The sequence below is a fragment of the Stenella coeruleoalba genome (assembly GCF_951394435.1).
Source record: "Stenella coeruleoalba genome assembly, chromosome: 10".
NCBI lineage: Eukaryota > Metazoa > Chordata > Mammalia > Artiodactyla > Delphinidae > Stenella > Stenella coeruleoalba.
The window spans coordinates 39,473,376-39,500,929 of NC_137156.1; the positions used below are offsets into that span (position 1 = coordinate 39,473,376).

General features: G+C 38.7%; 1 protein-coding gene across 3 annotated transcripts in view; it reads right to left on the minus strand.

Moving 5' to 3' along the window:
- MAPK14 (mitogen-activated protein kinase 14) overlaps positions 1-27,554 on the minus strand; it is a 72,892-nt gene that overhangs the window by 28,168 nt on the left and 17,170 nt on the right. For all 3 annotated transcript variants that reach the window (XR_013830354.1, XM_079935742.1, XM_079935741.1), the window contains exons 2-6: positions 23,180-23,309; positions 15,993-16,051; positions 2,317-2,428; positions 1,570-1,599; positions 869-916 (exon numbers count right to left, since the gene is read on the minus strand). Coding sequence is in view for 2 of the 3 variants with exons in the window: in XM_079935742.1 (XP_079791868.1) it covers positions 869-916; positions 1,570-1,599; positions 2,317-2,428; positions 15,993-16,051; positions 23,180-23,309 (379 nt within the window). In the remaining variant the exon portion in view is untranslated. The remainder of the gene's footprint in view (positions 1-868; positions 917-1,569; positions 1,600-2,316; positions 2,429-15,992; positions 16,052-23,179; positions 23,310-27,554) is intronic.

Below are 27,554 nucleotides of genomic sequence, written 5' to 3' on the forward strand. Positions count from 1 at the left end.
GAATTGAAGCACATGTCTATCAATAGGTGGATGGATAAATAAATTGTGGTATAATCATAAAATGGATCTACTCAGCAACAAAAAGGAATGAACTACTGATACACACAATACAGATGGATCTCAATAATATTATACTAAGCAAAAGTCAGACACACATAGAAAAATACTGTATGATTCCACTTGTAAGAAACTCCAGAAGAGATAAATCTACTCTATAGTGTCAGAAAGCAGATCGGTTGTTGTCTGAAGCCAGGGTTAGGGGTAGAGGTGTGGGGACTGGCTAGGAAGGGGGCACAAGGGAACTTTCTGGAGTGATGGACATGTTCTTTATCATAACTGTGTTGGTAGTTACATAGCTATATAAGTTTGTCAAATGTACACTTAAAGTGTTGCATTTTATTGTAAATTATGTTTCCAAAAAATTGAGTAAAAAAAGAAATGAAACAAAAAATTCCAGAGTTGCTTGCTCTTTATAGATTATTTATGTCATTTGAATTATTTTGAATAAGTGTGTTTCTGCCATTTTTTTCTCTTAGAAACCCATAAAATCTAATAATTACTCTTCAAGAGGACTGCTTACTTGATAGTCACACTATAATTCTCCTTTATTATAACTAATATATTAAATTTCAATTTAACTTTATTTTAGAATGAAAACAAGACACCTGATACTACCTTCAATATCACTTAAACTAATGCTTACTAAATCTCTGGTTTAAATTTCAAAGTCTAATGATATTCTTAAGGACAATAAGAATTTTCAGATTAAGAGTCATGGCTTTATAAACACATTCCCTATATAAATTTGCCTGGTTAGTTAAACATATAGTTACAAGGTGAAACAATTACCACTGTCACTTCATCCTACCTTCAGCTCACAGTCTTCATTCACAGCTAGATTACTAGGTTTTAGGTCCTAGGAAGCAAGTAAGAAAGAACAGGATCAACTTTATGACACATGGTAAATTCTCTCCCTAAGGGTAATGATGAAGAGCTAAACATAAAAGACTTCATCTAGGGCTTCCCTGGTGGCGCGGTGGTTAAGAATCCGCCTGCCAATGCAGGGGACATGGGTTCGAGCCCTGGTCCAGGAAGATCCCACATGCCGCGGAGCAACTAAGCCTGTGCGCCACAACTACTGAGCCTGCGTTCTAGAGCCGGCGAGGCACAACTACTGACCCCACATGCCACAACTACTGAAGCCCACACGCCTAGAGCCTGTGCTCCACAATGAGAAGCCCATGCACCAAAACAAAGAGTAGCCCCTGCTCACCACAACTAGAGAAAGCCCGCGTGCAGCAACGAAGACCCAACGCAGCCAAAAATAAACAAATAAATTAAAAAAAAAAAAGACTTCATCTAGCTATAAACAATCTCCATTCTACAGTCACTATCTAGTCCTCATTAGCCTTAAATAGGTAAAAACTATACATCTTCGTTCTTTAGTTAAACCTAGAGCAAAGTTGCAATCACTCAATATTTCAATGGGTAAAATAAGCTTAGATTAGGATCTTGCCAATCTCCCCACCCACCAGCACCCCAATAATTTAATCAAAAGACAATACCCACCCTGTGAATTATGTCGGCTGAATGTATATACTGTGAAAAAGCAAAAAATCAGTTAGTTATGTCCAGCCTCCTACTGTCATATGACATATCTGAAGTACATTTTTATGAGTCAATAAGAAATGCTAGTATTAACAGCAGGATTAGAAATCAGAGCAAGTAATTATCAGTAGTCTGTACATTTATCATAACTATGATTTCCATACCACCAACTCTGTTCACAGAGCTGGAGTATGAGAGAAATAGAGCTTTCAACCTGTTTCCTGGTGGGTGCTCTGGAGCACAATAAGGACTCAAAGATGCTAAATATTAAAGGTGGTTTAATTTAAAAACTGCCCCTGCCACAAATAAATTAGCCTTCTTGAGGATGTTTTCAAAGTTTCAACATGACACTGACCAGATATTAGATTACATCAAGAAATTATTATTATTGTTTAGATGTAATAATGAAGAGTCTTTAACTCTCAGACATGCCAACAGAAGTATTGATGGGTGGAGTGATATGATGTCTAGACTTGCCTTAAAATAATCCAGGGTTTGGGGGAATACAAAAGAAACAAGATTAACCATATGTTGGTAATTGTGGTCGCTGAGTAAACACAGGGGTTCATTATACTATGATTGTACTTGTGATTTCTGTATTTGATATTTTCCATAAGAAAAGTTTTGTTTTCCCTTAAGCCCTAAATAGAAGGGAGAGAGGGAGAGAGAGAATTCATTCCACAAAATTATTACTAATACTGTCTGTACCTTGAGACCTCGGAGAATCTGGTAGATAAGGAACTGAACGTGGTCATCCGTAAGCTTCTGACATTTCACAATGTTGTTCAGATCTGCCCCCATGAGATGGGTCACCAGGTACCTAGAAATTAATGGACAGTTACACAATAATCCAGAACCCTAAGAAAGCTCTGATCTTCATAAGACTGTTAGAAGTCCACTCAGTAAGTACCACAGTGACACCTAAAAGCTTAGTAGCTACTCACGCGCGGCTTGTTTGCAACATCACTATTCTAACTTTACTACCTGTCGTCTATTTTTCTGAAAATTTTTATACTAGTTCCTACTTGACGTCTTTTCCTAGGTTCTCTAAAGAAAAGAAAAAAACAAAAATGGAGATTAGAATGATATATGTGTTAGTATCATTTTTCTTAAAAATGATATTACTGCATGAGAAATACACAGTATAACTAAATGCATGGCCATATTTTTAAATCCGCCATTACATTTCTCACCTCATTATATATCCTGTAGGGTCTAAAATAGGAGTATCTTCAAATGAACTTATTTACAAAACAGAAGCAGACTCACAGACATAGAAAACAAATTTATGATTACCATAGGGGGGAGGGATAAATTAGGAGTTTTGGATTAGTGATTCAGAAATATATGTATATAAATAAACAGAATACTGCTGTACACCAGAAACTAACACAACATTGTAAATCAACTATACCTCAATTTAAAAATAAATAAATAAAATAGGAGTATCTTTAAATTTTCAAATTATTCCTCTCCTTTTTCAGGAATGACTGGTAAAAGGATATTGTTCACTGACAATATTCCTGCATTTACTTTAAAGGAAGGAGGAACACAATTTATCTGCAAGCAAGATGAGGCATTCTAGAACTTCTCCCCACAGGTGTGGTGCTGGATACGTATCCTGTCCTTACATCATAAGATTAGGGAATGATTACATTCAAGTCCAACAGGTTCACCACAGATATTCTAGACGCAATGCCTTACTCACTCATTACTGTATCACACTGCTACGGGAACATAACAACCACAATCAGTACTAAAGAAGTGGAGTTTTTAAAAATTCAGTTAGGTTTTATCTAGTATGAGAATGATTACCCATTCCTGAGGCTGAATAATAATGTATATCAGTTGAGCTATAAAAAAATGCTGATTTCATTTCATTTCAATTTTTATTTTTGATAAATTTGGAAGAAAAGAAACCAGGTCAGTAAATTTAAATATACTATTAATGTCTTACATGACTATATATGTGTATAACCTCTCTTTACACACACACACACACACACCACCACATTTATTACTTTCTTTCCTCAAAGAAGAATTAAAATTTTTTTTTTTCTGTTTCCTAATTTCCCTGTTGGGCTGCTATGGTCAGTTCCCAATTTGATGAAGAGCAATAGGACTTAGCATAGATGTAACCTTAAGTTAGATTTTTTAGCCCTTCATATTTTTAAAACTTGCAAGTTTATATTGCCTTGAGGAAAGAGTATACTCTGTCACTTAAAGACTATATTGGATTTTTGGAAATATTTTCACAAAGGTTGCTCTGATTTAAGAGATGCTCCAAGCTCAACATAACATAATCAAAGGCATTCGTGCTTATTCTGTGCCAAGCACTATTTATTATGCCCGTGTCTCATACACTCTTCCCAACAAAGCTGTAAGGTAAGTTCCATTAGTATTCCCATTTCGCTGAGGAGGAAACACAAGACAGAACAAGTATATATAACCTGCTCAAGGTTAAAAGAGTGGTAATGTCAGGGGCTGAATCCAAAACTGTTTGATCTCAGAAAATATGATCTTAAATCACAGCCCATACTGCCTCCAAATTCTTCCAGTTGACAGAGAATTTAAGTCAAGAGAATGACTTCTTTTAAGTTTTATAAATGTTGCAATATTCCATCCTAATCACAGTCACTGTATTTTTTTAACCCCAAATTGATACAAAATCCGACAAATACGAGAATGTTGTGAATAACTGGTTAATATTGTGAAATCAGAACTTCCCCCAGAAAACCTGGGATAATGGTTGCCATATCCATAATACCAATTATGACAATTTGCAAGGCTCAGGTTGAGGAAGAGGGAATCCAATTTTTGTTTTATAAGACTGTTTTGCAAATAATTACATTTTATGACATTGAATAGTAAGAGAATTATTCTTTCAACTTTCAAAAATATTTTTAAGGAGAAAAGGTAAAAAAAGGAAACACTGTTCTGCATGATTCTACCTAGAAATCTACCTTAATTTGTCTTGAAATAAAACCTAAAAATCTTAACTCTCTAATGTCTGCGCTAGTTCACAAAGGTGTTAAGCAGTATTACCAAAGCAAACATAGTAATTTCAAGTCTGAGTATTGGGTTTAAATGGTTACCAATAACTTAAAAAACCCTATACAGACAGAAGACCACTAACTGCACAGCCTGAGAGAGCGAGCATGCTTTTAGTTAGAATATTCCACCACTGGGCTTCCCTGGTGGCACAGTGGTTAAGAATCCGCCTGCCAATGCAGGGGACATGGGTTTGAGCCCTGGTCCAGGAAGATCCCACATGCCGCGGAGCAACTAAGCCTGTGCGCCACAACTACTGAGCCTGCGCTCTACAGCCCGTGAGCCACAACTACTGAACCCACGTGCCACAACTACTGAAGCCTGCGCGCCTAGAGCCCGTGCTCCGCAACAAGAGAAGCCACTGCAATGAGAAGCCCATGCACTGCAACGAAGAGGAGCCCCCACTCGCCACAACTAGAGAAAGTCCGCACACAGCAACGAAGACCCAACTCAGCCAAAAAATAAATAAATAAAATAAATTTATTTTTTAAAAAAGAAAAAAGAATATTCTACCACTGTGTAATTCCCTTTAAGTCCCCTCCCCATCAGAGACCACATTCATTTTATCACTAAAATTTCCAGACACCGGGAGAGACTGTCAAGACATTATATAAGTACATAAGGTTAATCAGTCTATATAGTGATAACTATCAAACGTTGCTGCTAGGCTCCAATCAAATCAGCTGAACCACATTATTCATGGCAGATGTGTCTGGCAGGAACTAACCTAATCACTATATGTTGTTTCCACGAAGCCCAAAAGACCAATCCATGAAAACCAATTGTCAAATTCCAACTCATCACATATAGAAAGGTTTTTGAAATAAATTTTGCAACAGTGGACAAAAGCAAGTGTTGTGCAAAGTTCCTGAATGCTTATGGAAGACATAACAATTTCTAAAAGTAGTGAACAAGGAAGTGGGAGGAAAATGTCGATGGGCACATTTTAAATAAGCCAGTCCCAAAAGGAGCATTAATAGATGCCACATAGGGGCTTCCCTTGTGGCGCAGTTGTTAAGAATCTGCCTGCCAATGCAGGGTACACGGGTTCGAGCCCTGATCCAGGAAGATCCCACATGCCGTGGAGCAACTAAACCCGCATACCACAACTACTGAGGCTGAGCTCTAGAGCCCGTGAGCCACAACTACTGAAGCCCATGCACCTAAAGCCTGTGCTCTGCAACAAGAGAAGCCACTGAAATGAGAAGCCTGTGCACCGCAACGAAGAGTGGCCCCCGCTCACTGCAACTAGAGAAATCTGCACAGCAACGAGGACCCAATGCAGCCAAAAATAAATTTAATAAATTAAAAAAAAAACAGATGCCACATAATTTCTATAGTATTAGTCTCTACAAAGCAATTACATTTAATTGCTTAATTAATTACATTTTAGTAAAGACATGCCTATTACTGTCAGTGTTCAGAACACCTCAAATAATTAAATCTGACCAACAGCTGGAAAGCTACCTAGTTCCCCCATCTTTAAAAAGGAATTAAATAAGTAGGGCTTTATTAGGTAGAGGGCTGAAAATATGATTTCACAGCCTGATGATACAAATCTTGTTTTCCACTTTTCTTGTGAGGATGGTTTCCTTTAAACTTAAAGAGCATAAACCATCATTTCTCAAAGTAAAATGTACTGTACCAGCAAAAAGGCAGAAGTCTACAATACGTGGTTTTCAGTACTCAAGACAGCACCCCATTTAGAGCTTCATTTATTAAGCGCTTCTTGGATAACACCCAATTGTCAAAGACTCCTACTCTACTGCCTTTTCTTTTTTTGAAGCATAATACAATCAGAAAGAACCTATGTAGAAAAAAATCTCTTCTATATCTATAGCTTGGCATCTCTACTACCGTCAGCCCTATTTGATAAAATAATTATCAAAAAGGGCAAAAAACATTTCCATATTAAAACAAAGTATTTAAAATAATCATAGGGATTGACAATTCGTAACCACATGCTTCTGAAATACACCCAATGATCCTTGGGACTCACTACAGCCTATTCTGAAAACAGCAGAGTGATTCTGTAAAAATGAAAAACAGACCATGTCACTCCTCTCAAAAGGCTTCCCATTTCACTTAAAGACAAAAATCCCTTCAGCAGCAGATAAAGCTGTACATAATCCAGCATCCTGTCCCCAATTCTCTCTCTCATTTCTTCATCTACTTCTCTCCCCTGCTCTCACTTAGCTCCACACTGGCCTTCTTACTGCAGCCACACAGGCCCCCTTGCTGCAATTCCAATACAGCATGCAGTCTTCTGCCTCAGGACTTTTGCACTGGCTGTTCCTTCTGCCTGGAATGCTCTTCCTCCAGATATCCACAAGTCTAATTCTTCTACTTCTTCAAATTTTTGCTCAAAATTCACCTTTTCAATGAGGCCTATCCTTACCACCCCATTTAAAATTGCATCTCTCCCCCAACCCTCACACTTCCCTGCTCTATCTTTTTCCTCCTGTCCATAGCATTACTGCTTGCTAACATGCTAATTTCCTCTTTTATATGCTCATTGTTTATTGCTATCTATCTGTACAATGTTCAAGGAGGACAGGCTTCTTTTTTGTCCTCTGTAGTATCTAAAGTACCTAAAAACATTGTGTAGCAGATATCAGGCACTCAATTACCACTGAATTTAATTGAATGACCCAGGACAACTCATATAGTATTACTAGTAAGACCAGGCAAGGGCATATCTTATTGGAATACTCATGCCAAAGATCTTATCTGGTAAGCAGACCAGACTGTTCCAATGTAAGGGGTAAAAGCACCATTCAGCAGCCAGGTAGGCAGCTTAGCCAGCTTATTTCACAACAAACTATTCTCCTCATTTGAAGTAAAGATTACTGAAAGGTGCCCTCTACATTACCTGCATCAAATAAACCAGATTCAATATTCTACCATATGGTCTATATTCCAAGATAAAAACAAAAAGGTTAGTCAAAAGAGAATGCACTGGGCATGCTATCAGACAACTAGATTGCCAACCAGTTATAAACAAGAAAGCACAAGGTTATTCATTCATTCAGTCACTCCATCAACAAATATTTATTGTTGAGCACTGGGAGTACAACAGTGGAAAAGAAAGATACAGAATTTAGATGAGAGGAAGGTATATACTCATAATAGAGCATAATTAGAGTTATAAAAGTGTACATCAAGGTGCTGGAGAACACACAGGGGAGGGCACCAATCCAGACTTAGGAAGCAGTTAATTACAGGAAAATTTCTTGAGAGAATCAAACTCAAAACTATACCTTGAAGCTTCTTTACCTTTTTACAACAGCTAATCTGAGAAAAAGGGGGCATCTTACTGATCACGTCAGACAAAAACTGAATGGTGTTTTCTTAAAGGATGTGTAATTTGTTTAGATTTCAAATGTGAGTCAGTGACGACACCTACATGCTTTACCAACTCTCCATCCTCATTTGAGCAGACCTCTCTGATATGGAAATAAATTGCAAATATAACTGTTAATACAGTTAACTCATTCATCTTTCTCCCAGACTGCTTCTCTTTCTGTATTACCAATCTTGAGCACTCAACTTATTTTCAAGGAAGAAGAAGATTTCTGTAAGTCCAAACAACTGGGCTGGGAATTTCTTTCAGTGATAGAGGAAAGCATTATTTCCAAGCACATAATGCCTCTTAGCTAAATTATGAAAACAAATCTCCTCCGCCACCAAAAAAAAAAAATTCATAATTTACCAAAACACAATTTTTATCCAAGTACAAAAGAAAAATCAACGGTTATCTACTCCTTTAACAGTCTCCATTCCACACAAATCTCCTTTTTTGTATACTTTATACATTTCCTTCATTTCTTTGACTATCTGGAATATATTTCGACCTCTACACCCAATCCTTATTTATCTGCTTCTTCAGATACAGTTATTACCTTCTTTAGAGGCTTTCCTCCACTAAGTTTCTCTCATATTCTGAGATCACTTAATACCCTGTATGTTGCTTTGACACTGCAAATTTGACTTGGTCCTTTAAGTCATTTTAGGTAAGCATTTATGCTTCATCTCATTAATGAGACCACATGCAACTGAAGGCCTTTAGTTTTGACATCTTATATACAACCTATCACAGCATTTACCCAATGAGAAGGGTTAGCAAACTTTCAAATAATAGAGCTCTGGATCAAGAAAAATGTGACTAGAAATAGACTTAGAGCCAAAAAGACCTAAGATGTGTACAATTTTTTTTTTTTTTTGTGGTACACGGGTCTCTCACTGTTGTGGCCTCTCCTGCTGCGGAGCACAGGCTCTGGATGTGCAGGCTCAGCGGCCATGGCTCACGGGCCTAGCCACTCCGCGGCATGTGGGATCTTCCCGGACCGGGGCACGAGGCCGTGTCCCCTGCATCGGCAGGTGGACTCTCAACCACTGCGCCACCAGGGAAGCCCAATGTGTACAATATTATATGTGGTATTATACAATTCAGTTCATCACTCAACTTCTGAGAATTTCTAACTACTAAAGACTCAACAAGGGGGCTTCCCTGGTGGCGCAGTGGTTAAGAATCTGCCTGCCAATGCAGGGCACATGGGTTCGATCCCCGGTCCGGGAAGATCCCACGTGCTGTGGAGCAACTAAGCCCATGTGCCACAACTACTGAGTCTGCGCTCTAGAGCCTGAGAGCCACAACTACTGAGCCTGCGTGCCACAACTACTGAAGCCCGCGAGCCTAGAGCCCATGCTCTGCAACAAGAGAAGCCACCACAATGAGAAGCCCACACACCGCAATGAAGAGCAGCTCCTGCTCTCTGCAACTAGAGAAAAGAAAGCCCACACGCAGCAACGAAGACCCAACACAGCCAAATAAAGAAGACTCAACAAGGAAGAAAATAAACTCCCTGCTCTAACAGAGCTTACAAGCTACAGGGAGAAGACAGACAACAATAAATATATGATGATAAAATTTGCTAAGAAGAAAGTAGAGTAAGGAGTAGACCCTGACAGTGGGGGTAGTATTTCAGCTATGGTGGAGAGGGAAAAAAAGCTTCTGATGAAATGACCTTTCGGTAGGGTCTTGAAGGAAATGAAGGAATCAGTCATGTGGATATGTGGGGAGAGTGTTCCAGGCCAACATTAGAAACCAGTACAAAGGTTCTACTGGGAATGTGGATGTCTGTATTCAAGGAAGAATAAAGAGGCCAGAGTGGCTGGAATGGAGAGAGTGAGTGGGAAAAGTATTGATGAGGTCAGAGAGTGAACAGTGATAAAAATCATGTAGGATCTTCCAGAACCTATCACACTGTATTTTGTTTGGTCATTTAAATTGTTCTTCTCTCCAATTAAAGAGTCTCAATCTATCATCAGGGACCATGTTTATATAATTTGTTATATTCCCCAGAGACTAGTACTATGCTTAACACAGGATGGGTATTTAAATATTTATGAATTAAATCAGGTTAAAATATAAATCTAGAAACTTCCTTTACCTATTTGGTACATTCAGCAGCTTTTACACTGATAAAAAAGGCTACACTTAGTGGCTGAACAATCATTTTTAGTTAGTGGATGGCTAAATAAGCTAGGTGATTATCTGCCCATTGGCTTTCACTAAAACAATGGCTGCTGACTGACCCTGTTGTAGGTCTTCTTCTAGATCACGGCAGAATCTAAAACCCCACTTCCACATCCCTCTTCAAGAACCAAGCAAAGATAAGGAACTTGGGTATAAGAAACCTGGAATGGGAAGTTATAAAATAAGGGGGAAAATGGCAATTCAGCTTTCCTGAAATTTGAGGAAGTTGTTTGCACTGAGTCCAAAAACTCTTCATTGTCTACTAAGCTTGATCAGAGAACCACTACAGTTAAGAAAAGGCAATGCTGTAGTAGCATGAAGTTGCAGCTTACTCTAGGGTTAGGTTCTAATACTGGCTATTTCAAGATTTTGGATTCCTATTGGTAACTAAATATTTGCAGCATGCATATGGCACATATATGCCACCTCCTGACAAATATTACCATCAAGAAGCAAAGAGACAGCCTACCCGGCTCTTTGGTGGGGTTGGTGGCGGACTCTGGGAGGGCTCACGCCAAGGAGTGCTTCCCACGACTTCTGCTGCCAGTGACCTTGTCCCCCCGGTGAGCTGCGGCCACCCCACGCCTCTGCAGGAAACCCTCCAACACTAGCAGGAGTATGGATTACGTCAAAGCAGTCAATGATGGAGCTGCCTAGTGGGTTCCTGCTTCACTAAGCTCTACATCTTGGTGTGTGTGTGAGGACCTGACTGTATCGTTAAGGATCTACTTTCCCGGGACTTCCCTGGTGGCACAGTGGTTTAAGAATCTGCCTGCTGGTGCAGGGGACATGGGTTTGATCCCTGGTCCAGGAGGATCCCACATGCCACATGCAGAGCAACTGGGGCCATTCACCACAACTACTGAGCCTGCGTTCTAGAGCCCACGAGCCACAACTACTGAGCCCTCATGCCACAACTACTGAAGCCCGCAGGCCTAGAGCTCAAGCTCTGAAACAAGAGAAGCCACCACAATGAGAAGCGCGCTCACCGCAATGAAGAGTAGCCCCCATTCGCCACAACTAGAGAAAGCCCTCGCGCAGCAATGAAGACCCAACACAGACAAAAATTTAACAAAATAAAAAAAAGAAGCAAACAGAAATGTCCAAATGATATCCAATCACTAAAAAGATCTAGATATATCTTATAAAATTTTGCCAACTGTACAACCACATCATATCGCAGTCAAGAACAACTTGGTACTGTATTCTCATCTTTTAACTCCACATTTTCCAAACACCAGCTCTGTTATATTCAGTAACTGCACATTGTTTCTAATGATCAAAACTCACTACCTATTATTCCTTTCTCAAAAGTATAGTCTTACTAATGAATTATGTAGGATGCCTATTAACTAAGAAATTTAAAATTCAGTAAAAGCTTGCATTGTATGATAAATGGAAAGTGCTAACTGAAATATAAAGGCACAAATACACATAACACATGATTAAAAGCCAACTATAACTATGAAAAGTAATTAGAGATTTTGTTAATTAGCACAGAAAATTAATGTTCAAAATTACTGTTTGGGGCTTCCCTGGTGGTGCAGTGGTTAAGAACATGGGTTCGAGCCCTGGTCCGGGAAGATCCCACATGCCGCGGAGCAACTAAGCCTGTGCGCCACAACTGCTGAGCCTGCGCTCTAGAGCCTGCGTGCCACCACTACTGAGCCCATGTGCCACAACTACTGAAGCCCATGCACCTAGAGCCCGTGCTCTGTAACAAAAGAAGCCACCACAATGAGAAGCCTGTGCACTGCAATGAAGAGTAGCCCCTGCTCGCCACAACTAGAGAAAGCCTACACACAGCAACAGACCCAACACAAACAAAAATTTAAAAAAATAAATTAAAAGAAGCAAACAACCCCCCCCAAAAAAGAATAAATAAATATTTTAAACAAAAACAAAAAACAAAATTACTGTTTGCTCTAAACCTGGCAGCCTGTAGAACCACTCTAGTCTTCAGTTCGTTTGATTTGGCCAGAACAGTGGGTCTTTGTCTGTTTATTTTGTTTTAATGTAAATTTGAATGCGTTTAGGAAGTGCAGGTATTCTGTATAGCACTGAGCCTAGTTTATGTTATTTGTATGGCCCTAAAGGTATTTAAATTTGCACAACCTGTAATTGTAGGTGAAGATGTTTGATCTCTTATGCAAATTCTGAAATGACTTTGGAAAACACTGAAATAACCATAGTCCTGGACAAGTACTAATTTTTTCTCAGTGATACATAAATCATAAAAAAGTAACAATGAAACATTTTTCCAAAAGGTATCCTTAGGTTCATCATTCTATTTTCAGAGATTCTCTGGGATTGAAAACACTTCAGAAGTGAACCATCCCAATTTTCATCATTTTACACGGAAGTTAACTGGGACCCAGAGAGGAAAAGTGACTCGTCCAAGGTCTTACAGTCAACGGATAACTTGGTTACAAAAGTGTTGTTTTTGTTTTTTTAAATTTACTTATTTTATTTATTTATTATTTTTTGGCTGTGTTGGGTCTTCGTTGCTGCACGCGGGCTTTCTCTAGCTGTGGTGAGCTGGGGCTACTCTTCGTTGTGGTACACGGGTGTCTCATTGCAGTGGCATCTCTTGTTGCGGAGCACAGGCTCTAGGCACGCAGGCTTCAGTAGTTGTGGCTTGTGGGCTCTAGAGCGCAGGCTCAGTAGTTGTGGCACATGGGCTTCGTTGCTCTGTGACATGTGGGGTCTTCCCGGACCAGGGCTCGAACCCGTGTCCCCTGCATTGGCAGGCAGATTCTTAACCACTGTGCCACCAGGGAAGCCCCTACAAAAGTGTTTTGAATTTATTTCCCCTAACAAGATTTTTATTTCATCAAGGGAAAGACTAGTGTTTCTGATTATCCTGAGCCTTGTTCTAACACTCTGCTCAGCAAGTATTCAACAAGTAGTACTGAGATTTGCTCCCAAACGGTGAACTAAGTTCTTATTTATAAACAATCAAAACCTAAATTACACAATGTTGTATGTCAGTTATATCTCAGTAAAGCTGGAAATAAATAAGCAAATAGAACCCAGCTACAGTTACACAGAAAGAATAGATTCCTGCTCAGTAGCCATGGTATCTGTTGAATGAATGAATGAAGAAATAAATGCAATTTCAGTTCAGTGGGTATGCTTGTAAGTCAGTGAGCCTTCAAATGGATAAAGGAGCCAACAGGCACCACAATGGATAAAACTTAACCTCCCAAAGACACTAGCCTTAAATAAGGTCTTTGACATAGGAAAAACAGGCTCATAATCCAGTTCCATATGCCTGATTAAGGCAAAATACAGCATTAGCCTAGGTCAGCGAATTATCAATTCCTTTCTTAAAAAAAAAAAAAATCAATCCTCGTCACACCTGAAATTTTGGGCTACAGCTCAATCCTGATTCAAATGTTTTCTAAAGTAATTCACAAACATATTACTTCAGCATTTTTTCCACATTTAGACAGAATATCAAAACCCATCATTCTTAGGGCAGTGAAAATACACTGTATGATATTATAATGATATGTCATTATATATTTGTCTAAATCCATAAACTTTTCAACACTAAGAGTGAATCCTATGATAAACTATGGACTTTGGGTAATTATGATCTGTCAATATAGGTCCATTCTTGGTGAAAAATATACCATTCTGGTGATAATGAGGGAAGCTATGCATGTACAGGGGCAGGAGGGTAAGCAGGAAACCTCTGCACCTTCCCCTCAATTTTGTTGTAAACCTAAAGCTACTTTAAAAAAAAAAAATCCTCAAAAAAGTAAAAATTAATGAATTAATGTTAAAGAAAAAAAAACATCATGGCAATATTCTCTTTTCCAAACATAGCCTACAGCAGAGCTCAACAACTTGCAACACACATGCTTCTGCCTGGGGCATCCAGTAAGGAGGCTTTAGAAGCCTCCACATTCTAGAGACATGCAGGGCTCAGGAAGCACAGCTGTTCTTAGTTACTGCCTTTTTTTTCCCCTTTGCTTGAAGGAAGTTCAAAGTTTTTTCTTAAACTTTCATTAGCAGGATCAAGGTTAAAGTGGGTGGGAGTTCTTGCACTTAGACTAGATTCTCCTTCTTTCATCTTCGACTCACAGTCATATCATGTTCCAACTAAGTTCAAGTGGTGGGAGATTTTTTTGCTACCTTCCTCTTTCTCTTTCCATTTAATATTCCACATTTCTTTTTAATTTTTTTTTCCCCTTTCATTAGACAGAACACACAATCTCAAACATCTCCTCCACTCCCTCCCACTTGTTCTTTGGGAAATGAGCAAATGGTGCTTGCACTTGGCCTAGGATAAGGGTAGAAGAAACTGAGCCCAGGATAAGGGTGGGGTTAAGTTCAGCACTGGGGACAGTGGAGAGTAGAGGTTAAGGAAGAGAGGCCAAGATCTGCAATTTTATTTGGATTTTCACAATAGTCCTCCTGTCCACTTAGGAACGCCAAAATTTCACCAGGACAAAATGTATAACCCTAAATTTAAGGTGTTCCTTCTCTCTTATGGTATAGTATACTTGTGAATTGGGGATGGGAGGTTATGTTAATTCAGATATTGGGAAAGCTACAGTAGAGCACTCACACATACACAACACCTGCACAACATCCACAACACTTGCTGGAATCTATCTTGTACTCATACAGGTGCAACCTGGGCAGGTGAGGGCATTACTGCCCCATGGGGCAACACTTGACAATGGAGTCAGAAGCCAGTGGGTAAATGCTCCCATCTGAGGTGCATTCTACACAACTTTTGGAAAACTGAAGACCCTGGCAGTTTTCAGCCCAGTTGCACAAAATGGTGACTGACTTAATAACATATCCTCGTAGCAACTTTCTCTTCCTCTCTGTTTCCTTTTCCCTAGCCCTCAACTACTGGTTCCTGAGAATCTCAGGCCCTCTTTCTAGGGGGGGTTCCCCAGGCTAAAACAATAGAGATGGTCACAAAACTGGGAGAATCAGCTTTCTAAACACATGAGGCTCACCATTTGTCCCAGTACAGAAATTCAATACTTTAAAGATCAGCATGCATTTCCCACACACAAGCAGGATAAAAGAAATGGAAGAATCTATATGGAACCAGGACTCCACTACATTTCTTTCTTTTTTTTTTTTTTAAATAATTTTATTTATTTTTGGCTGCGCTGGGTCTTCGTTGCTGCATGGGCTTTCTCTAGTTGTGGCGAGCGGGGGCTACTCTTTATTGCGGTGCATGGGCTTCTCATTGCAGCGGCTTCTCTTGTTGCGGAGCATGGGCTCTAGGCAGACGGGCTTCAGTAGTTATGGCACACAGGCTCAGTAGTTGTGGCTCACGGGCTCTAGAGCGCAAGCTCAGTAGTTGTGGCACACGGGCTGAGCTGCTCCGTGGCATGTGGGATCTTCCCAGACCAGGGCTCGAACCCATATCCCCTGCATTGGCAGGCGGATTCTTAACCACTGTGCCACCAGGGAAGCCCACCACTACATTTCTTGATATAAACATGTCCCTTTGAAAGCTGGGACAGACAATTTGAGAATAAAAATCATGGTCAAAACTCCCTATACTCTTCTCCATGGAACTGTTGCCAGGACCCACCACTGTGTCTCCAAATAGGGCACAATGTGCCTGAGATGATGAAAATACGAACTTATACCCCCCAAAATATACATCTTCTGTATCCATTCCCCATTCCGCAGAAGAGCTGGATGACAGGAATAAAGAATCTAAGTCTGATAGTGCTAAGTGGTTCAGGATTAGAAATGGGCTGCTAATCTTTAACCTCTAGCGGAGGAAGGCAAACACAGAGGATTTACTCACACATCATTGAATTCCTCCAGAGACCTTGCAGGTGTGAAAACATCCAACAGACCAATCACCTATAAGAAAACATAAAAATCAAACAGTAAATAAATACTGAACTTATCCATCAGGTCTTAGTCATTTTTTTTTTTTTTTTGTGGTACGCGGGCCTCTCACTGCTGTGGCCTCTCCCGTTGCGGAGCACAGACTCCAGACGCGCAGACTCAGTGGCCATGGCTCACGGGCCCAGCCGCTCCGCGGCATGTGGGATCTCCCCGGACCGGGGCACGAACCCGCGTCCCCTGCATCGGCAGGCGGACTCTCAACCACTGCGCCACCAGGGAAGCCCAGGTCTTAGTCATTTTAATAGGAACTAATTCCAAATCCTGCTCTCAGTTCAATAACATTACATTATCATATACTTAATAACTCCAACTTATTTTTTACCCAAATTATGCTTTTGTTTTTTACTTGTTAAATGTCACTTTTCATAATAACTCATTTTACTACTAAAATCTTCATGTCTTTAGAATTTGGTCACATATAACCATTAGCTTATCAGGAAGCAAAAAGATTTAGGACTCTTGACCTTACACATGCACTGATAGTCTAATGATTAACAAACAGAAAAAAGTCATACTTCTACAGCTGTTGTTACAGTATCATTTTTCTTTTTAAAATATATTATTATTCAATAAAAATTACTATATAGCTTTCAAAACTGACATTTTTAAAGCCCCAATATATCTCCTCAGTATATTCTTGGTATTATTCTTATAATATTCTTAATATTAAGATTATTAATCACTATCAGGTATTTAGATCAGACTATAAAAATGAAAAAAAAAGCTATCTTTATACAAGGGTAAAGCAAAGAGCTACTTAATACTCAGTAATCCATGGTCTTTGAGCAGTTTTTCTGGTTATGACTTTACACTGATTAATTTAACATCCCCCCCTTCCCCAGTTCCTCCTAAAATCCAGACCACTCATTTCCACAAAGCTAGGCACTAAGAAGGCAAACAAGACATATAATTCATGTGCAATATGTTCAGCAAGATTTAAGGGAAACTGGAAATGGAAAAAACAAAAGCTAAATGGGCTTCATGAAAACTGACCCATGACCGTGGACTCAGTAAAATATACCAACACTCAAAATATTATCATGAAAAAGAGCACTTTTTTTTTGCAGTACATGGGCCTCTCACTGCTTGTGGCCTCCCCTGCCGCGGAGCACAGGCTCTGGACGCACAGGCTCAGCGGCCATGGCTCACGGGCCCAGCCGCTCCGTGGCATGTGGGATCCTCCCGGACCGGGGCACGAACCCACGTCCCCTGCATTGGCAGGCAGACTCTCAACCACTGCACCACCAGGAAAGCCCAAAAGAGCACTTTTAATTAGAATGTTACACCACTCATCCAAATATCAACTTTTGGCTTCCTTGGTGCCACAGTGGTTAAGAATCCACCTGCCAACACAGGGGACATGAGTTCGAGCCCTGGTCCAGGAAGATCCCACATGCCTTGGAGCAACTAAGCCCGTGCGCCACAACTACTGAGCCCATGTGCCACAACTACTGAAGCCCACACGCCTAGAGCCTGTGCTCCACAACAAAGAGTAGCCCCCACTCGCTGCAACTAAAGAAAGCCCGCATGCAGCAACAAAGACCCAACTCAGCCATAAATAAATAAATAAATTTATAAGACAAAAAAAAAAAAAAAACCCAAAAAACCCCCACACAAATATCAACTTCTAAAAGCAATTTCAGGGCTTCCCTGGTGGCGCAGTGGTTGAGAGTCCACCTGCCGATGCAGAGGACACGGGTTCGTGCCCCGGTCTGGGAGGATCCCGCATGCCGCAGGGCGGCTGGGCCCATGAGCCATGGCCGCTGAGCCTGAGCGTCCAGAGCCTGTCCTCCGCAACGGGAGAGGCCACAACAGTGAGAGGGAAACAAACTAAAAAAAGACCTTGGAATTCAAGAAGAATAGCTTTTCAAGTCTTTGCATCTTATTGCAAAGGAAAGGTACAGTTATCCATCATCTCCTTATCCAGGCAACCGTACACAAGAAAACGAAAATTACCTCTAATTGTACTACTGGTTATAACTATCATTAACATTTTGAGATACTTTCTTTGATTTTTCTGATGTACATAAATTAAATCAGGGTTATACTATGCATACAGTTTTATATCCTGCCTTGTCACTTAACAAATAATGACTCTTCTCATGTCCTCAAATGTTTTTCAATAATATGTTCTACCATTTGTATACACCATAATAAAACCAAGTTCCTATCTTTGGACATTTAAGGAACACTGCAAGTATATGTGCATATGCGTGCATGCGTGCATATATACATCTTGTATTTTCTTCCAGAGAATAAATTTCAAGAAATAGAATTACAAGATCAAAGGACATCAATATGCTTAAGGATCTTAATATTGTCAAACTGTCCTCCATAAAGATGAGGCCAACTTACATCCCCACCAATAGTGTTATCTATGACCTTATAATAGCTCTGAATAGTGCTTTAAATTAAGTCAAATCATTTTCTTTTTCCTTTCCCATCTAAATCATAATTGTTCTCCTTGAGTTTGATACAGTCCTGGCTTAAGACCTCTGGTCTTTTTAAAAATTAATTAATTAATTAATTTTTGGCTGCATTGGGTCCTCACTGCTGTGCAGACTTTCTCTAGTTGCAGTGAGTGGGGGCTACTCTTTGTTGCGGTGCGCGGGCTTCTCATTGCAGTGACTTCTCTTGTTGCGAAGCATGGGCTCTAGGCACACGGGCTTCAGTAGTTGTGGCACGTGGGCTCAGCAGTTGTGGCGCACGGGCTTAGTTGCTCCGTGGCATGTGGGATCTTCCTGGACCAGGGCTCGAACCAGTGTCCCCTGCATTGGCAGGCGGATTCTTAACCACTGCGCCACCAGGGAAGTCCCAACCTCTGGTCTTTTGATTACTACCCCCTATACCCTCTTGTACTTCTGATAGCTGAGAGCTAGAAGCCAATTTTATTCACCTGCTCCAATATTTTCTAATCACTGATTCTTGTTATTTGAGATGCCCCATCTTCTCAACAAGAAAACTTAAAAACAATTTACATTGTTTTACATTATTTGAATTGTGGCTTTGAAAATATCCTCAGATCAAAATAAAATTAAACTACTAGAGATCCAATTTACACAGGATTATTCATGCAAGGGTTATCTCAAACACACTAAAGTGAAACAAGTCCAAGCATTTTAAATAAAAACTCCCATTTCAATCTGAAAACACAATAGGTATTTAGAATCAAACAGCTGTAAATTTGAACCCCCAATCAATCTGTGACTTCTTAGACCCAGGAGCTTCTTTCTTTTACATTCCAATAACCCCAAAACATGGGATGTTGCCGGGCACACAGCAGTTCAATTAATATTTGTTACATAAATAAAAGTATCTTCTCTGAGCCTCATTTTCCTCAGATGAAAGACACGTGTATATCATTGCTTATTTTCATAGTATTTTGGGGAAGATTATGTAGACTGACCTGCTGTGGATTACCAAAATAAATCGTGACCAGAAACTTCAGAGTTTTATAATGAATTGTAAAATACAAATCACAGAAACAAACTATTTGAAGCAGCTACTTCCAGTAACAAAACATGACATATAAAGCTAAATTCAATTATTCAAATGATTAAAAAGTATGGCTGCAAGAAGCACAATGACTAATTTGGAAAAAAATAATAGAACAAAGCATATTAGCAAATACTCTATCAAGTTTTAATTTCCTTAAAAGGGACACATTTTATGACATTAAAGCCACTCATGTTACATCAAAGTATTTTTAATTTTTTGTGGGCTTTTACAAATATCCCTTCTCTATTAATCCTATTTATGGAGTATTAATCATAAGGAAAATACTGTAAAACAAAAGTTTCCCAGCATTAAAATAGATTTGGGGAACATTCCATAATCGATTCATTTCTCATTTCTTAAATGGAAATTTATTTTTAATTTGTCATATTTTAGCCTATTTCCTTACTCCTGCCATTATGATTTCAGACGCTTTAGAAAGTAACCCAGGAATTAAATATTTAGAAAAGGCGGTTATAGTATAAATAATCAGCAAATATCTCTGATGACTGTCCTACAATGACAAACAGAAGTAATATATCTTTATTAAATTGGTACACACTCACAAAACACTTTAAGTCAGTAACCAGTCAAAGACAATATTTAATGTATTTAACACAAGCACACCAAAACAACCACTTGTTCTATCATGGTAAGATTAACTCTAAGGCTCCCAAATAAAATTTATGAAAGGAGTCCCTTAATCATTAAAAGTTTTTTTTAATGTATAGCTCTCCAGGCCCTTAACTGTACAGTACCTACTCAGACAGCAAAAGGATGCAGCTAGCCAGTTGCTTCCTTTTAATCTTTCCTTAGACCAGGTGTCAATGAGATCAAGGTCAAAAATTCAGTCAGGGATGGGCCAGGTAAATTTGTTCAGAGAGTAACATCCCCTAGCTCCTATAACCCATATGAAAATTACATATCTGTCATTCATTATCACTAATAAAATAAAGAAAATGAACTACGGATTGTAAGTCAGAGGCATTTTTGTGTAAAAGATCACATATGCATTCTGGCACCTAAAAATTCTATTTGCTACCAATCCTTACTTAAGTTTTTCACGAGTTTTAAGTTGCTGCTGCTGCTGTCTTTGGAGTCAAGGCAGCTAGCTAAAAGTTAGACAGTGGCCCAAAACAGTCATTAAAGAGAAAGAAAGAAAGAGAGGAAGAGAAGATAAAGGAGAGGAATTCCTCTTAAAATCCTCGATTAAACTTCCTTGGAAGTCTTGGTTCTTCACCTGGTAAAAATACTTTTACACTGTACATACCTAAAAAGCGTTTGTAGAATAGACTGAAATTCCGGAATTTTTCTACATTTAGTCAAAGTCTTTTGGCCCCTTCCCAGTCCCTCTTCAAACATTTGCCAACAGAATGGAGAACTATGAACATTCAGCCACCTGCCTCCTTTTGTTCAAACAACAAATCACCACCTAAATACAGGTGACCCTCTACATGGATACAGTGAAAACCTAAACATTTTAATATAAAAAAGACTGCTATTAAGCAAACTGCTTATAAAACAATTTAGATAAATTAAAATCCTGTTTTCCTAATACGGTCAGTCCTCTTTAAAGTCGCATAGCCTTTCCTAAATTAAAACAATTGTATCCCATCACTGTGGCCTCTTCACGTCTACAAATACAGAATGGCTCAAATGCAACCAGCCCAATATCATGTAAGACATATTTCAAAGTATCTCATTACGGAAAATTAAAATATAGCATACTAAATAAGGTTGTTGCAATGATCACTAGAAAAGCCAAGGCATGGATTCAGATAACCCAAAATAATTTTTGCCCTAAACACTGGCTTAAATTGACTATGAAATAAAGCAGAACAATAAATTACAGTGCTGGTAATCTTCTACAGTAGCTGTTCTTAAATTAGCACAGACAACATCAGTGGGATCCTGGGGCCTCCTGGAGGTGCTTTGGGGTTCCATAAATGTTTGGCTTGCATTCCATTTTCAAAGTATTCTTAAAAAGCTATGACAGTATCTTTGTCACATTTATTAACGTGTAATGAAAAACAGCATACACACTCAACTGTGTTAAAAGCCAAATGTAAACCCATCAGTTAAGTTGCCAGACCACCTTGATTTTATGCAGACTTCGGAATAAAGATTCTCCTGTCAGCTTTCTCCACATATCTCAACTTCTTATAAACATGTCACTGATTAGGAAGGCTGCAGCTCTGCACTGAACTTTTTAAAAACTCAAGTTTGCACATGGATGCTCATATAAAAATTATACCTAGGAATGGAGGTAATCTGTGGAAAACAGGACGTTCTCAATAGTATGCAATTAAAACATGAAAATAAATAAGCTGCAGCTGTGATTACAAAAGCTTAAATTCCAAATTTAAGTCACAATGTTCTCAATTTAGAAGAAATTTGTACTTTGTGAAACAAATGTATTTTAATACATTTTTTTCTCACTATGCAGAAAAAGAAGTTCAATTACTGAAACAGAAAAATATCTGAATAGCCAAGTAATAAACTGAAAAATTGAATTTTTTTTCTACACAGTAACCACCAATAGGGTCAAATAGTTCTAAAATCTCTATGGCCATTGTTTCTACAATGCTACAAATTTTACAGTTCCTTTCATACAGCAATCTAACTTGATTTTGAAACTCAGGAAAATAAGTGTGCTCAGTCAATTGTTTTTTCACTTTCAGTTAATATTCCAACTGCATCCATTTATTTATGCTATTAGGATTTTTAAGCACTCCTTTGCAGGACAGCATTGCTCTCAAATGTCCAAACTTATAGACAAGAAAATGTTATATTTAACTTAAACAATGTCTTTGTCACATTTGTTAAAATCCCTGAATCTAGAAAAGCTGTCTTTTAAAAATTAAAAGAAAAAATTATAATATTAAATTATTCAGAAAATAATACCCATCTCTGATAGGACATTCAGTGAACCTAAGGCACTCTTCCTCAAACTTCTCCACTGAAGAAACCCATAACAACACAAAATACCATGGATTCCCATATTCTGATAATATAGTCTTAAGTAAACCAAGTAGAGAATACGAAACTTCTTTGTAATATTTTCTGTTAAAAATCCTTGTGAGTTGTGTTTTATCTCACAATATTCTTTTATTTATTTATTTATTTTCAGTACGCGGGCCTCTCACTGTTGTGGCCTCTCTAGTTGCGGAGCACAGGCTCTGGACGCGCAGGCTCAGCGGCCACGGCTCACGGGCCCAGCCGCTCCACGGACACATGGGATCTTCCCAGACCGGGGCATGAACCCGTGTCCCCTGCATCGGCAGGTGGACTCTCAACCACTGCGCCACCAGGGAAGCCCACAATATTCATTTTTATTAAAAAAAATTTTATATGCTTTCCCTCTAAAAATCTTTAAGTAAAACTGAAACTCCAGGAAGATGCACCGATTTCATCCCAAGGCTTTGAGTATCTACCTGACATAATGCAGTGGTCACTAACACCCCAGTACAAGGACGGTCCAAAGTTTGATGTACTCTAATGCATTTCCATTCGCAGTAATTAAAACACAATTTTTTCCAGTCTATTAAACAGCAGAATTTATCCTGCCTTGAATTATTAACTTACATTTTCATGTTTCATATGTTTAAGTAACCGCAGTTCTCTGTAGGTCCTTTTGGCATGAATAATGGACTGAAATGGTCTGGATAGCTTCTTCACTGCAACACGTAACCCAGTTTTTGTGTCAAAAGCAGCACTAAGGGAAAAAAAAAACATAAAAAGCTCATCATTAAATGTTCTCTAAATATATTAAAATCAGTATTTATAAGGCTATTTCATTTCCAAATTAAATGGGTCTCTAACAAATTTTAAAAGTATAAAGATAAAAATTAAAATGACATATAATCCTACTATCCAAAGTAATTTATTAATTATTTTTGGTGTTTCCTTCTTGTCTTTTTTTCTATGCATCTAAATCAAGGATCAGCAAACTTTTTCCGTGAAGGGCCGTGTAGTAAGTATTTTAGACTTTGTGAGGCTTAGGGTCTCTGTCTCAACTACTCAACTCTGTGCTTGGAACTGGAATGCAGCAGATAGTAAATTTTTAAATGAATGTAGCTATGTCCCAATAACACAAAAGCAGCAGCCACTTGATCTAGATGAGCCAACAGATTGGTACACAAAGAGCCGGATTCTGTCTTCTTGGCCTAGGCCTCAGTGTCACCTTGCCACCAAATGCTGCCTGATCAGAGGCCTTGGAAACCACCATGTTTTCAGGACAATGAGTTGGCAAAAAAATTTCTTGAGCACCTACAAAGTATTTGTCACTTTCTAGAAGCTGAGATACAGTCGGGAATAAGTCAACATATCCCTGACCTCAGGGGATGGGGGGAGAGGGGAAGAGCAGAATAATAAAATAAATTTCACACAGTGATGAATGCTGTGAATAAGTAAAATAGAATAACGGGATAAAGAGCGACAGAAAGCTGGTGGAGTTATGCTACATTAGCTAGGATGTCTGAGGAAGTACATTTGAGCTGAAGGAAGTGAATGATAAGAAAGTAGCAACCATGTAAAGATATAGTGGAAAAGAGCCTCAAGCAGAAGAAAAAATAATATTATTAACATTTAGTGAGTCTTTATTATCATTCCCCAGTTGACAGATAAGGAAACTGAAGCACAAGAGAGTATAAATAACTTGCCCACAGTCACAAAGCTAAAGAGTGACAGTGCAGGAAGTCTGGATCCAGAGCTCACACTATTAACTATTTTCCTATGCTGCCTCTCAGAAAAGCAAGTGCAAACAAAGGAAAAATAAAACAGAGGTAGAAAAAATATGGTATGCTGGAGTGACAAAAGAAACGAGGAGCAAAGGGAGCGAGGAAAAGAATGAGGTTAGAGATACAGGCAGAGGCCAGATCATACAGGACATCTACAGCAAGAAATGATGTGTATTCTAATTATTTTTAGAGACTGTTTGGGTTAATTCTATCATGTCTCATCCTCCTGTTTATCTCCAGTCTCTAATGGGTACATCCAAGGCTTTCGGATCACCTATTCTCACCAAAACCTCTTTCCCATATGACTCTGGCTCCATAAGTTCCCCTCCCTTCGCTCCCAAATCCTTACCTTATGTCCTTGCTCTTCAACTCCCAATTTGTAATAAACTCCTGTAAATCTTCACTTCTGAACTTTCCCCCATCTCCTTGCTTTAATTGAAACCAGGCTGTACCTTGAAGACACTACTTCTCTTATAGCTATGCCATTAGAGTGGATTCTCACTCTCATATCCCACGTACCTCACGACTAGCAGGTGGCGTAGATGTCCTCCTTGCCAACTGTTTCCACTTCCAGACCATAACTTTCCCTTTGATTTACACAAGCTCCTGCTCACGAACATCTCTCCCTCTGTTGCTGTTATCCACTGACCTGGAATTTTCCATCTTAAAGTCCTATCTTAAAGTCTCTCGCCCCTCCCAACTTCTGTCATCATTCCTGGCAACTTCAGCATCCAGGTGGAGGGCACGTCCAATTTCCTGGCCTCCTGTGTGACCCATCCTCTTCAGCTCTTCACCTCAGAGTCTGCCTGCCTACCCGCAGGCTGAGTATTTTCCCCTCTCCTCTGCTGGGAAGCCTGTTGGGGCCTCTTGGAGCAAGGAATGCCATCGGGTTTCTAGCTGACATGCCTGCAACTGAGTGTGCAAGTTCAATTCAGTGGAGAAGAAAGAAGACGCCCACTTGAGCCACCTGTCCAAGTCATTCTCCGCGCTAGCTTTCCAGTAGTAAAGTACATATTTTTATCTCTATTTGACTCCTGTATCTATTAAGCAAAAGGCAAGCTAGGATTAATCAGTACCCTACAGACCCCAATAATCACAATTTATTATTATATGTTTATTTACCACCCAGCAGAGTGGTTAAATAAGGACTGGGGCTTTGGTATTAGGCTCTGGATTTTAATTCCAGTTCTGCCAGTTAGTAGTTATATAACCTTGAGGAGGTTAATTAAATCCTCTCGGCCTCATATATAAAATGAGGATAACGTTTATATCTAATCTGTCCGATGTTTGTTAGGATTAAATGTGATAATTTTTGCAGTAGGTTTAGCAAAGGGCCTGGCCATGGTAAAGCTCAAATATTAGACATAATAATATCTCGTTTTCCACTCATCATAAGCACCTTGAGGGCAGGAAGCGTCTTCTGTTTTATTCAGTACTGTATTTCATAGGACTTAGCTTAATGCCTGGCACGTGGCCCATTCTCAATAACTGCTTTACAGAAGTATAAAATGAAGTATGATAGAAAAACTTCAACTTTATCATTTGGCCCTCAATTCTTATAAATTCAATAGCATCCAACAAAAAACTGATATTAATGTTAAAAACTTACATGTGCGTTGAGTGTTTATTATTGTTAGGCATTGGTTTTAATCTTTACATGAATGAACATCTTTATCACAACTTTATAAGAAGACATTATTATTATTCCCATTTTACAGATGAGAGAACTGAGGCACCGAGAGGTTAACTAATGTGCCCACACAGACAGAAAATGGCAGAGCTGGGATTCAAATCCAAGTGATGTGTTTCAAACATGAACTCTTTAACCATAACAGAAAAGCAAGTTCAACCTAGCCACCAGTTCAGTCCATTTTAAATATATTCTAATCGTATGGACTCTGTTTCTTTTCTAAAATGCGTCCCACTATAATTAATTGCATTTCATAAGGAAAGTTTTTCCTGTGATCTTACATTGAACTCAGGATAATATTAATGAAAAGTATTTCATAAGAAATAACTTTCACTCAATATACATTACTTTATCAAGGGGGAGTTTTTAATCCCTAAAGTTATACTATGACTCTAAAACATTATAAAGGAGTCAATGATGTAATAACTCACAAATACCAAAATATCACTTCCTAAGCATTTACTGAAAAATCTCCTTCATGAGATTCTTTGTGGATACAAAAGAAACATTAAACATAGTACCTGATATCAAAGAACTTAACCATCTAACTGGGATGATGAAACATACATGAAAGCAAAGAATGCCCAATAATACAGTGCAACTATTACACTTTTTAAAAAGTTGGGTTCAAAAATATGTAAGTTGGGTTTAAAAATATAAAAATATATAAGTTGGGTTCAAAATACATAAATGTTCATTGCAGCCAGTTCACAAGAACAAAACTAGAAACTACCTTAATATCCAATACAGCAGAGTTTAAACTATGGTACATTCTCATGTACCGTATACTGCAGCCATTAACAAGACCCTCCACATACTAATATGTACTTGTTATACTGCTGATGGGAAAGAGAACAAGTTTCAGAAGTAAAGAATTATCCCCATCTGTGGGGGAAAAATATGTACACTCATTCAGATATATACACATAAGCAGAGAATAAATGTCTGATATACTCAGGACTTTTAACACTTTTGCTTTTTAATGTATATTTTTCTATCCCCTGACTTTTTAAAAAAATGAGCTTATATCTTTTAACAAGGTTATTAGTAAAGTCAGAAGCATAAATCGTCTGTGCTTTTCTGTTACCCTAAAACAAACAAAAAGAGGCATGCTTTCTAACTTTCATAAAACCACTACTGACAGGTATATTTCCTTCGAATGATCCTTACATAGCTATACTCAAAGTATATAAATAAATTTTACCCACCTTACCTAAGCCATAAGAATTTTCTATTTTACTAAACAATCATTCACAACAATTTCAAAAATATCTGAACCACAAACTACTCATTCTCTTATTGATGGGCCTTATAAGCTATTCCATTCATTCACATACACAAATAATACAAACACTACTACAATGGACATCTTCACTCACATTGCTTCTTCCATAATTGCATGACTTCCTTAGAAGAGACTAATAATTTCTACTTCAAAGGACACATATTCCCACCTTTTAAAATATACTTTACTTACAGAAGAGAGCAAACAGGAATTGTTCAGAGAAACTGCTCTGTTAGTTAGTAATCC